At 56.5% G+C, this 11,320-nt stretch overlaps 1 protein-coding gene across 1 annotated transcript; it reads right to left on the reverse strand.

Annotated features, from left to right (window-relative positions):
• Positions 1 to 429: 429 nt before the first annotated feature.
• Positions 430 to 8,017, reverse strand: PHLDA3 (pleckstrin homology like domain family A member 3). The gene is made up of 2 exons (XM_026480673.4): positions 7,405 to 8,017; positions 430 to 6,008 (listed from the first exon to the last, which is right to left on the reverse strand). Exon 1 carries the CDS (start codon positions 7,852 to 7,854, stop codon positions 7,477 to 7,479), a length of 378 nt encoding a protein of 125 aa, XP_026336458.1. The 5' UTR covers positions 7,855 to 8,017; the 3' UTR covers positions 430 to 6,008; positions 7,405 to 7,476.
• Between the last annotated feature and the right edge of the window lie 3,303 nt (positions 8,018 to 11,320).

Below are 11,320 nucleotides of genomic sequence, written 5' to 3' on the forward strand. Positions count from 1 at the left end.
AGGAGTTGGGCGTTTACTAACTAGTCACTATCTCCTCATTGGCTCCCGCCTCTCCTTTCCATTCCCACCACGGCTCTTAGGCCTCATTACTTCCTAACTGATTTCCCTGCTCCCAGGGTCTCCCTTCCCCAAGACCACCACCAACACCCATTCTCAAACCCAGGGCTCATCACATCTCCCCAGATCTCCAGGGCAGACCCAGCCATTCCACTTTAAGAAAGCCAATTTGACCTCAAAATAATAATAATAAGGAAGGAAGGAAGGAAGGAAGGAAGGAAGGAAGGAAGGAAGGAAGGAAGGAAGGAAGGAGGGAGGGAGGGAGGGAAGGGAGGGAGGGAGGGAGGGAGGGAGGGAGGGAGGGAGGGAGGAAGGAAAAGAGAGGGAGGAAGGAAGAAAGAAAAAGAAAAGAAACAACCAGAAACACAGAGGTTTAGATATGCAAACGTTTATTACCACCTTGTATATAGAAAAAAATGCAAAGGACATGGGTATTCAAGAATAAGAGATTCATTTGTCAAATAAATAATACTAAATATAGCAGAGTAACATACAGGCATGAAAATGCTTATTTAATGTCATGGCCTCATAACACAATATATTCTACATAAAAAATCAGGATATAATGGAGCCCACATAGTATGACCCCATGTGTGAAAAATAATCACATATCATATGTAATAATTATATATCACATATCTATTTGCATAGAAATAAATGTAGGGGGAAATATACCAAAATGTTAACAAAGATTATCTCTCAGATGAAAACATGAAAGATGATATTTGTTTTCTTCTTCATAATGAGCCGTCCTCTCACATTTTTCTTCAATGAACACATTTTTGTTCATTGTGGCACCTGGGGTGGCTCAGTTGGTTAAGTGTCTGCCTTCGGCTCAGGTCATGATCTCGGGGTCCTGGGATTGAGCCCCGCGTCGGGCTCCCTGCTCAGTGGGGAGTCTGCTTCTTCCTCTGCGCTCCGCCCCCGTGCTCGTGCTCGTGCTCTCGCTCTCAAATAAATAAATAAAATCTTAAAAAAAAAAAAAAGAAAATGAACAGAAGCCTTGTGATGGGCTCGCACTGACGATGAAAGAAGCCCGGGCCCCCCGCCAGTCAGTAGGCTCCGAGTCGGCCCACCTCCTCTGTGCTCAGCTCTTGGACCTCCAGGTTCTGTGCAAACCCACTTGTGTTTCCTGCGTCCCCCCCACGTTGTCCAGCCAGGCACCTGTGCACGGGTCATTTCTGCCCCTGGAAGGCCTTGTCTCCCCTCCTCTCTCCGATGGAATTCTACCCTCCATCCCACAGACCACCTGCATCCCCTGGCCACCCTCACAGTGCTGTCCCCACCTGACAGTCCCCTCCCTTCCCTTGCTGCCCTCTCTGTCTCGATGATCTTGGCAGATTGGTCAGGCTTCTGCACCTGTGCAGCGGAAACTGGGTGCTTAACAAAGGGCCAGGTTGAGTTGAATTGAATTACATGAGGTTGGGGGCCAGTAGAAGCAGAGCCGATTGAAGAGCCCCCGAGGACTCCTGGCTCTCTCCTTCCTGCCTACAGCTAGGGGCCCGGTGTCCCCTCCAAGGACGGCAAAAACCTCCAACTGCTGGTTGAGGCCCGGCTGCCGATGCCCCCGGTGACATCTCACGGCTGCTCTGGGCTTGGGCTCTTCCACAGTCCCACTGGAGGGCAGAGCTGCAGGCAGGGCTGACTGGTGAGCTAAGAGAATGGCAGAGGCAGTGCTTCCCGTCCCTGGGACAGGGCGTAGGGTGACCCCCTGTCCCAGGTTGCCCAGGACTGACGGGTTTCTTGGGACACAGAGCTTCCCTTGCTTAAACTCGGAGAGTTCCAGGCAAATTGGGAGGGTTGGTCACCCTAGCTGGGTGTGAGCCCTCCCTGCGGGCCTCTGGGGCCAGGCCTGCTGCCACCCAGGGTCACACCGACTGAGCCCACTGCCCTGGACTCTGCAGGATGGGTGTCTCCCTTCCCAGCAAGCCCACATCATGAGACAAACAGCATTTTGGGACCGGCACTCAGGACCGGCACTCAGCCTGGAAAACTATTTGTTCCTTCAGAGTTCTCGCTGTACCTTCCCACTCTGGGTCTCTCCATTCTTCCAGACTAGTCCTGCCCCCAGATGCCTCCTCCCAGCCCACAGGACACCTCCCCGTGTCCTTTCCTGTAGTGAGACCCACCACTGTTTCAAGGACTGGCTGCGGTCAGCTCCTCCACGCCCCAGCCCGCAGACGTGCTCCCCACTCCTCTGGGCTTAACTCTCCCGTCTCCCAGCTCCTGAGCAACTTTCTCCTCATGAAACTGTGGGTTCCTTCCTTCATTCACTCATCCGGTGAAAAGTAATCCTCCTGTGTTGGGTTAAGAGCACATGCTAGAGTCTCACTGACCTGGCTAAATCCCGCCTCCCCCACTTAACAGCCACTGTGTGATTCTGAACAAATCATTTACCCTCTCTGGGCCTCAGTTTCTTAATGTAAAACATGGGAGTTATAAGAATTAACAGCAACCTCACAGCGTTGCCAGAGCGTTACATGATTCAATAATTGAACAGTTCTTGCATCAGTGCTTGGCACAGAATAAGTACGATCTACCCTTTGCCATTATTAACATCCTGCTGTATACCAGATACTTTGAGGGAGCAGGAATATACAGATGACAGGTGCTGACGGTCTAGTCAACTGGCAGACAAGGAAGCCAACTGCCATGCGGGGTGACTAATGGAAGAGCTATGGCCACGCAGAGGAGAGAGCAGTTACTCAGCCTGGACTGGAGGCAGAGCAGGGGAGGCTCCTCCGAGGTGGTAAGCCAACAATGCAAAAATGTGCAGGAGGAGGGGGGTGCAAAGGCCCAGGAGTGCAGGGTGGCCTTTGCTGGCCTGGAATGGGGGCGGCGACATGCAGGGGCCCTGTGTGTGCCGACTGTGCCAGCAGGCACGAGAAGAGCCCTGATTGTGGAGAGGGTACGTCCAAGGAGCCTGGACTTCCTCTGTGGCGGTGGGGAAGCCCCCGGAGGTTTGAAGCAGAAGAATGGATTGCATTCTGGACAGAACTCTCTGGGGGACCATGGCGTGCAGACTGGAGCAGAGACTGGAGGAGGCCAAGCCAGGGCTCACCATGCAGACTTGCAGCAGCTTGGCTCACAGCAAAACACAGACTGACCAGGGCCCTTGGGACCCGGGATTGGTAGGACACCTGCGCACGGCACCTATGTATCCCCAGCTTCTGGGAAAGGCCAGATTTCAGAGTTGCACGCCACAAGGCTCTATAGATCTACCCCCACTCCCTCCTGCTGCAGTGCCTGCCTGTGGATTCCAATTGAGTCCTCCCGCTGGCCTTCCTTCTCACCCTTGCAACAGGCTCACTCTTGCCAAGGCCTCAGCCCCAGCCTCAGCTCACCGTGACCTGAGCAAGCCCATCCCTTCTCCCCTGTCTCCCCGCCCCTAGCTTCAGAGGCCTCCCAGTTGCTGGGCTGGGACTTGCCCTTTCTCATTTTCCCATCCATGACTCACGCAGCAGGCGGGGATGAGGCCAGGGCTGCCAGGGCAGGCAGAGAGAAGGCAGCAGCCCCTCCCTGGCCTTACGGCGTCCTCAGGCCCAACTGAGTTTTTCCATTTCATGCATGTCTGCTGGCACTGTCAGGGCCTGTTTGTGCCCCCAAAGAGGCCTTGACCCTACTCTGTGGTCCAGCCAAGCATTCCTAGGGTGAGGGCCTATGCTCCATTTTTAGAATTCGGAGTTGCCAGAGCCGTGAAGACACCCCTGAATTCATGAAGCAGGGTATCTCCCTCCCCAGCAGAGAGACGATGGCTCCCCAGGGGTCACAGATCTTTTAAAAAAAAAAAAAAAGCTAAATTCAGCATGCGAGCCCCCAGTCTCTGTGCTGTGAGTTCTTGGAGGCTTCAGGAAGCTACGGGACTCTTACAAATGGGAGGCAGTGCTCTTCCCCATGGCAACAACCGCCATCTTTATTGTATATTGAGGGCCTACTACATCCTAGGTCTGTGTGAAGGGTTCTACCTGCAGCACACCCTTCAGAGGGGCTGGGACTCTCCTAGCAAGGGGAGAAAGCGAAGCTGGGTTTGGGCAGGAATCAAAGCACAGCTGGAACCGACAGGGCTGTGTTCCAGAAAAGCAGGGAGCACCAGAACCCAGAGTCAGCCTCCTCTTCCACCCTGTGTGCCCCCTACCCTTGATGGCCCATGCTGGCAGCACCCCCACCACCCTTTGCAGCCAAGCTCTCAGAATGATCCTGCAAACTCCACTGAGGCCAACACAGCACTGGGCACAGGAGGCAGAGCCCAGCGTCCCCTGGCTGCTCATGCCAGCTCTAGAGGCACCAGCTGGCATTTTATCTCCGAACCCGACTGTGACCATCTTCTCACTGCCCCCCCGCCCACAGAAGCCTAGCCATTCTCCCCAGTCCATGACAGGCATCACCAATTGACCACAGCATGCTAGGGGAGCCCAGATCTTTCTCAGCACTGATCAGGGTTGGCATGGAAGATGATGCTTCTCTGCCATGCTGGGATAAAGCCTAATGAGGTAATAACTGAGATATTTGTAAAAAATTCCTTTGTAATTTGTAAGTTCTTTTTCAATTGTGAGATGCCATTTATGTAGCAGATGAGAAAGATGTTCCCGAGGACTCAGAGGTACTGGGACATAGGACAAGGAGGTTTTGGTTGGAAATGGGAGAAATCTGATGGGGAACAAAGCAGGTTGGAAGCACAAAGGTTATTAAAGAGACTCAACTTGTTGAAGGGGCCACACAGCCTCCTTGTTCCTTCTGGGATCTCTGGAGTAGGCCACTGCTTTGCACAGGGAAGGCCAGATGCGGTGGACCACGGAGGAAGGGAGGGCAGGCTACACTGCTGGCCACAACATGGAAAGATCTCGAGGGTTACCCAATTAATAGTTTCTGTATAACTCAGGCAGCTATCTCTCTGTACTTTGGGTTCTCCTGTGCTGAAATTATTCCTCCTAAACCACCCCGCGAGGAACACTTACTGCAGAAACGTACAAACGTATAAAGCCTGAGTATATAAATGACAGGGAGACGAGCTCTGCCCAGAATGCTGAACCAGCTCCCAGGATGGCAGGGGGGGCATGGCCTTCTGGAGAAGCCACATCTACAGAGGCCGAGTTGACCGGTATAACATCCCTCAGTCCTTAGGGTCCCTCCTTCTCAGGAACACTGAGGTCACGCCTCCCAGGGTTGCCATGTCTCCCCCTCCCCAGGCTGGAGATTTCAGAATGGGCTGCGGAGTGGAAAAGCAGGGCTGGGAGAGGGATCTTCCAAGCACTGGGTCTTTGTAGGCAAAGAATTCCACTCAGCAGTGTGGTCACTGTCCTTTGTAGGGCATCTTCATTTTGGGACAGGCATGAAATGGTACTGGTCAAACCCCCACCCCACCCCCATCACCTCCAGGCCTAGCACCACAGTGGGAGAAAGATGGGCAGGAGGTAGGGGAAGAAGTGTGCAAAGAGAAGGCCTGGATGGGTGGGGGTCCCAGAAGGACCTAAGCAGCAGTAGACCCCCACGAGTGGGCCTCAGGGCCCATCAGCTTCCCCCCACCAAGGTGAGTCCAGAGGTGATGCCAGGGTGGTCCCCGCTCTGGGTACCAGGCTGGCCTCCCCGAGTCCTGAGGCGCTGGCTGGGCACCCTACAGGGAAATGTCCTCCTCCAGGCATGGCACCAAGCTGGGGACCAACAGCAGTCTGCAGAACGGTTGACAGGGCCGCTGGGGAGAGGATGCTTTGATGCCGGCTCACCATCATGAGATGTAAGTCAGGCCTGTGGCTACAAAGCCCTGAGCTGGGAACGTCCTGAGAGTCTGAGAGTGTCCAGGGGCTGAATCTTCATCTCAGCCCCACGTGGCCTTCTGACCTCCTCCCTGGGCCCTGTCCATTCCTTCCGCTCCAACACCACCTCTGCGTGACCACGGCTTCTGCCTTGACGTAGGGAGCACAGTCACGCCCCATGAGCCGAAAAGGGCAGGAAAGCTGGCAAGAAAGACAGCAGTTAGGGCAGGGGCAGACACTGGGACAGTAAGTATCCACCACGAGCTCTTTTCCACCAGAGCTTCCCAACCCTCTCCCCAGCAGGATAAAGGCAGAAAATAGTATGTGTACAACACACCGTGCTCCAGGGAGGAACCTGCTTCCTCCTAGCCCCCCTGAGGCCCGAGGGATCCATAGGGGCCAGTTCTCAATACAGCACGTCTGCCTTCAGCCCAGCCCCTCAGCTAACCGTCACTACAGTCAACAGGGGGGTCAAAGGGGTAGATGCCACCAGATGGGGCTCCCAGGCTCACGGGACTCTATTTGTTAAGGTGGAGAAGCTGTAGGGCTGGAGGGTGACACAGTGTGGGAGGTGGTAGTGAGGGTCAGGGGGGTATGGGTTTTCACCAGAGAAATGAGAACCCGAGTGGTATAAATCCTTCCCCGGCCATGCTCCTAGTTCCCATGGGGAGGGAGTGGCATCTGGGGAAGAGGGCACAGGGCGGGTGGCCAGAGCTTCTAGGTTCTAATCCTGGTCCCTCCTCTGGGCCTTCCTGACCACAAATCCACCCCTCACCCCCTGCCCTACTGCGCAAGGAGGATTAAGACCTCACAAATAACAAATCATGACCCCATCCTGCACCCGTCCACCCACCCTGCCCCAGTTGCCCACCCCCTTCTCCAGCCCCTCCTCCTCTGGCCCAGCTGGGCATTGGCTGGCACTCAGGGGCAGGTGGACAGGCCCACTCCCCCTTGGCATCGGGGGCCTGGCCTCTGGCCTAGACTGCCCACTCTCCATCACCTTTGAGCTGCTCAGCCCTAGGACCCAAGAGCCCCTGTCAAGAATGGGTAGTGGAGTCCCAGCCTAGTTAGACCCTCTCCCTGAGGCCCCACCTTGGGAGCTGGGTTCTGTGCCCAACCCCTAATGACTCTGCTAACTGAAGGAAGCTATGTTTCTGCCCCAATTCCATGCTCAAACTTTTCTATGTAGACTGTTTATCCTAGCACACGGAGGGGGCAGTTCATCCCACCCCTGGCTCTCCCCAGCTCCCTGAAAGCCATGGTGGGGGAACCCTGCTGGAAAGCCTCAAGAGTATATTCAGGCCAGCCTCCCTCCACCTGAGCCAGGGCAGAAGCAACTTGTAGGGAGGCCCATCGCTCCTATCTTTCTCTCTGCCACCTGGGGCACATAGGACCCTCCTGCCTGGGGCCGGAGGGGAATGTCCAGCTCTTGCTCCCCCCCCCCCCACTTGCTCAGACTCCTAAGCTCCTACTCCTCGTTGGCCCTAGAGTGGTCCAGCTTTGAAGTGGAATGCTGGTGGGAGTCCCTCATTTTCTCCAAAGGGGAAAGAGAAGGGAGAGAGGAGAGATAGAGGGTTCAGTCCCCAGGGGGGCTTACCTGACTTGACCTCTGGACACCACGTGGTGGGGAGGGTGCGCAGCATGAAGGTAAGATGGTAAGCCAGGGGGTTTAGGACACAAGGGTCCCGGCCCCGAGGCTCTGCCTGGCCCGCACTGTCTGGATGGCCTGCTGGTTCTTGAACTTGACCAGGCCCAGGGTGATCTGGGCGTTCCAGCCAGGATCCTCGAGCGGGCAGCGGAAGTCGATCTCGCCGCCGCCCTCGGTCACCAGCGTGAAGTAGATGTGGCGCCCGGTGCTCTCCACGCATTCCACGGCCTTGATGCGGGCGAAGCTGAGCTCCTTGGGCCGGCCGCCCGTGCCCTTGGCCTCGAAGAGCTGCAGCCCGCGCTCGGTGAGCACACAGCGCTTCCGCTTCCACAGCTGCAGCAGCCCGCCGCTGCGCTTCTCCAGCACGCCCTCCTTGAGCACCGTCGCCGCCGCCGTCATGGGCGCCCCGAGATCCCCGGCAGGCTGTAGGCTGCGGTGGGCGCGGCGTCCTTCCCCGCTAGGCAGCGCCGGATTCTGGCGCCCGGAGCCGGCTGGCCGCGCGCCCTGCCACCTGCGCCCCGACTGCCCCGTACGCCCGCCGCGCAGTCCTCCGACCCTCCGCCGCGCAGTCCTTCGGCCCTCCGCCGCCTACTCGGCGCCCGCGGCCCCCGCTCCGGCCCTCCGCCGCCCCTCCGCGCCGCTCAAGCCTCCCCGCCTCGCCACTGCCCGGTGCCCGCCGCGGCTTTCCGGCTCGACAGCCCGGCTGCGCACTGTCTCCGCGCTAGCGCGCTCGCTCCGCTGGGCTCTGCCTGCGCGAGGGATGTGCCCTTACATGTTCCGCCGCTCGCCTTCTGCGTCGCCCGCCGCGCATTCCTGCCCGGGTCGGCCCTCCCCTCCGCGCTGCGCACTCGCCGGGGCAGGGCTCCGGGGGGCAGGGCTCCGGGGGGCGGGGCCGCGGCGGGGGCTCGGTCACGCCTGGAGGCGCTGGGCGCCTGGCGGGGACGGCTGGTACCCGCAGGGGGGCTGCTTACCCAACAGCCCAATCCTCGTGGCCTGCCGTCTGCCGCTTCTTGGAACCACAGCTCCTCCAGGCCTGGGACACAGGGGACGATCGTGGGGGAGGCGGGGGAGAGAGAGCGTCTCCTAGATGAGAGGGTCGCTGCTTGTAAGAAGGGATGGGCTTGCTCTGTGTTCGCGCGGTGCACCAGCTGGGACTTGCAGAGTGGGCGCCAGACATGTGCTGGCTGCTTCCCAGGCCGGGGGAGTCCTGCCGCCTGCCCCCTCTCCTAACTTGGCCAGCTCCCCCTTGGCATTGTGCAAATCAGAAAAAAACGAGGACGATCCTGGGGTGGGGGATGGGGGTAGGATTCAAGGCTGTGATGGGTTCCTTCCCCTTCCCGGCAGGGCAAAAGAGAGGCTGCCCAGCTGTCTCTGCTGGGGCGGCCCATCCCCTCCTATTCCTTACCCGCATCCCCAGCTCCCGGAGATGGGTAGAGAAAAGCCAAGGCCAGGGGCTCCTGGGTGGCGCAGTTGGTTAAGCGTCTGGCTTTGGCTGAGGTCACGGTCTCCAGCTCCCTGCTCAGCGGGGTACCTGCTTCTCCTTCTCTCCTGCAATCCTCCTCCCCTTCTTCCTTGTGCTCTCTGGCTTTCTCTCTCTGTCAAATAAATAAATAAAATCTAAAAGAAAAAAAAAAAGCCAAGGCGAACGGAGCAGAGAGGAACCTTGAGATCACTCAGCCTCCCTATGGAGGCAGAGGGGGGACTCCATTGTGATCTGGAGAGTCCACTTCCTGCTGTTTTCTTCATAGCACACAGTTGGAGGGACGCGTCGCTCAGCCCACCGAGACGGGGGGGGGGGAGGGTGGGGGTGGGGGGGGCGACTGGAGTTAGCTGCAGGAATGCGGGCCCAACCCTGTTTGTCGCAGCCCCCAGGGAGATTCTATCAACCTCCCTCCGTGCCACCTAAGACAACGTCCTTCCCCGGATTCAGAGCTGAAGAGGGATGGGGAGGGAGAAGGCTTCCCTCCCTTTTTTTCGGCCTAAAGGGCTTTGTGTTAAGATGAAAGGCCTGCAGCGTTGGGTTCAAACCCCAGCCCTTCCTGTGGGACCGCGGTGTCCCCGCCCACCTTGGGCAGCTCCATTATCCTTCCATTTCCTCATCTGTCAAATGGAAAGATTAATTCATTCTTAATTCATGGAGCTCTGATGAATAGGTTCGATAACATTTGTGAAAGGCCCAGGTCAGGGCCTGGCAACTCTCAGAGTCTCAATAGATGTCATTCCTCCCCTTCTCCCACTTGTATGGCCTTCAGAAGAGGATGAGGACCCTAAGATTAGGCCAGGCACAGGAAGATGGCTCATCTAGGTCCTGATTCTGCCCCATCTTGGTCAGCTCCACCAGCTCCCCCCGTTTCCTCAGGGCCTCTTCACCGCCATGTTACTAATAGATTATTACGGGAATAATAATAGGTAGTAATGACAGTAATAAGACCTCTTTGTCCCCACGCCCTGTTTCCACCCTCCTGCCCATTGATGTAGAGCCTAACGGGCACAAGGAGGGTCCAGGCTAGAGGGGAGGGGTTCCCCAAGTCAGGATGTGGGGGAAGGCAGCTGTCAGTGTCCCACCACAGCTCTTCAGCCTGTGTTGCGGGAGCACCCCCACCCCAACACACACAGGAAGTGAACTCCCTAACCTACAGAATGCCCCTCCGGGAGAGGGAATGGCCACCACCATGAAGGAAGAGAAGCAGCCAAGAAAGGTGTCTCTCTTGAGGCCCAGACGGCAGCAGTGGAGAAAGCTCAAGGTACCCACGGCCCTGTCTTAGGGACCCCCAACGGCTCAGCCTGTCTTCCAGCCCTGCCCTCCCCTGGCTTCTCTCTCTGCCCCCACAGGATTCCTCCACAGGAATGCCTGAGTGCCCCAGTCTGGCACAGCCCTGCCGTGAGCCATAGCTGTGTCTTGAGGAGACAGGGCCCTAGACCAGGCGGCTAACTCTGCCCCTAACTCTGTTTTCTCTCTATCACTTCAACCTCTCCCCGCACTGAGCCTGGGACTCACCGACTCTCTCTCCAGTTCCAGGTTAATTCACAAAGAAAGTACAGGCATTTAATGGTTATGGAGCCCTCTCGGGTTTTTTATTCTCACAACAGATTGCTATTGTTATTATTATTGTGCTCATTTTCCTGATGAGAAAAGTGAGCTCAGAGAGGTCAAGCAACCCAGATGAGGTCATACAGCTCTGTAAATGGCCAAGCTGGGAAGAGAATGGGTGGTAGCTAAGAAGGCCCAGGATCCTGTGTTGATACTCAGGGTTCTTTTTTTTTTTTTTTTTTAAGATTTTATTTATTTATTTGAGAGACAGTGAGAGAGAGAGAGAGAACACAGTGGGGCAGGGGGGAGGGGAGCAGAGCTGAGCTGAGCAGGGAGCCCAATTTGGGGCTCAATCCCAGGACTCTGGGATCATGACCTGATCTGAAGGCAGACACTTAACCGACTGAGCCACCCAGGGTTTTTTTTTTTTACACAAGACCCAGCCACCCACACTTTCCTCTTCAGCTTACTGGGTAGAGTGGTACCAAGTTTTCGGACACAGGAGAAAGCGCAAAAAAACCCAGGAATATGGGATAGCAAGATTGAGTGTGTAAAGAGGAAGCCATATGAGGGAATTCAGCACGGCATACTCTATTGCTGGAAAGATCTTTAGCAACTAAACATCCAGTTCCCAACACCACCTTCCCCCAGTGTCCCAGTGACCACTAAATTTGGTTTAATGGTCAGATCGTGTCACTCCTTTCCCCAGTGTCCTGCGTAGGTCCTAATGGGAGTCCTGTCCTCCAGTCGCATGACCTCCTGGGATAAGGGGAGGTGACTCACTCTAAATTTTTCCCCAGAGTTGGCATCCTGCCTGGTACCCCAATCTGGGAG

This window comes from Ursus arctos, unplaced genomic scaffold (assembly GCF_023065955.2).
Source record: "Ursus arctos isolate Adak ecotype North America unplaced genomic scaffold, UrsArc2.0 scaffold_2, whole genome shotgun sequence".
NCBI lineage: Eukaryota > Metazoa > Chordata > Mammalia > Carnivora > Ursidae > Ursus > Ursus arctos.

What these genes read in the sequence shown, in the direction of transcription:
- PHLDA3 (XM_026480673.4), bottom strand. Translation starts at nt 7,854, where the DNA reads ATGACGGCGGCGGCGACGGTGCTCAAGGAGGGCGTGCTGGAGAAGCGC.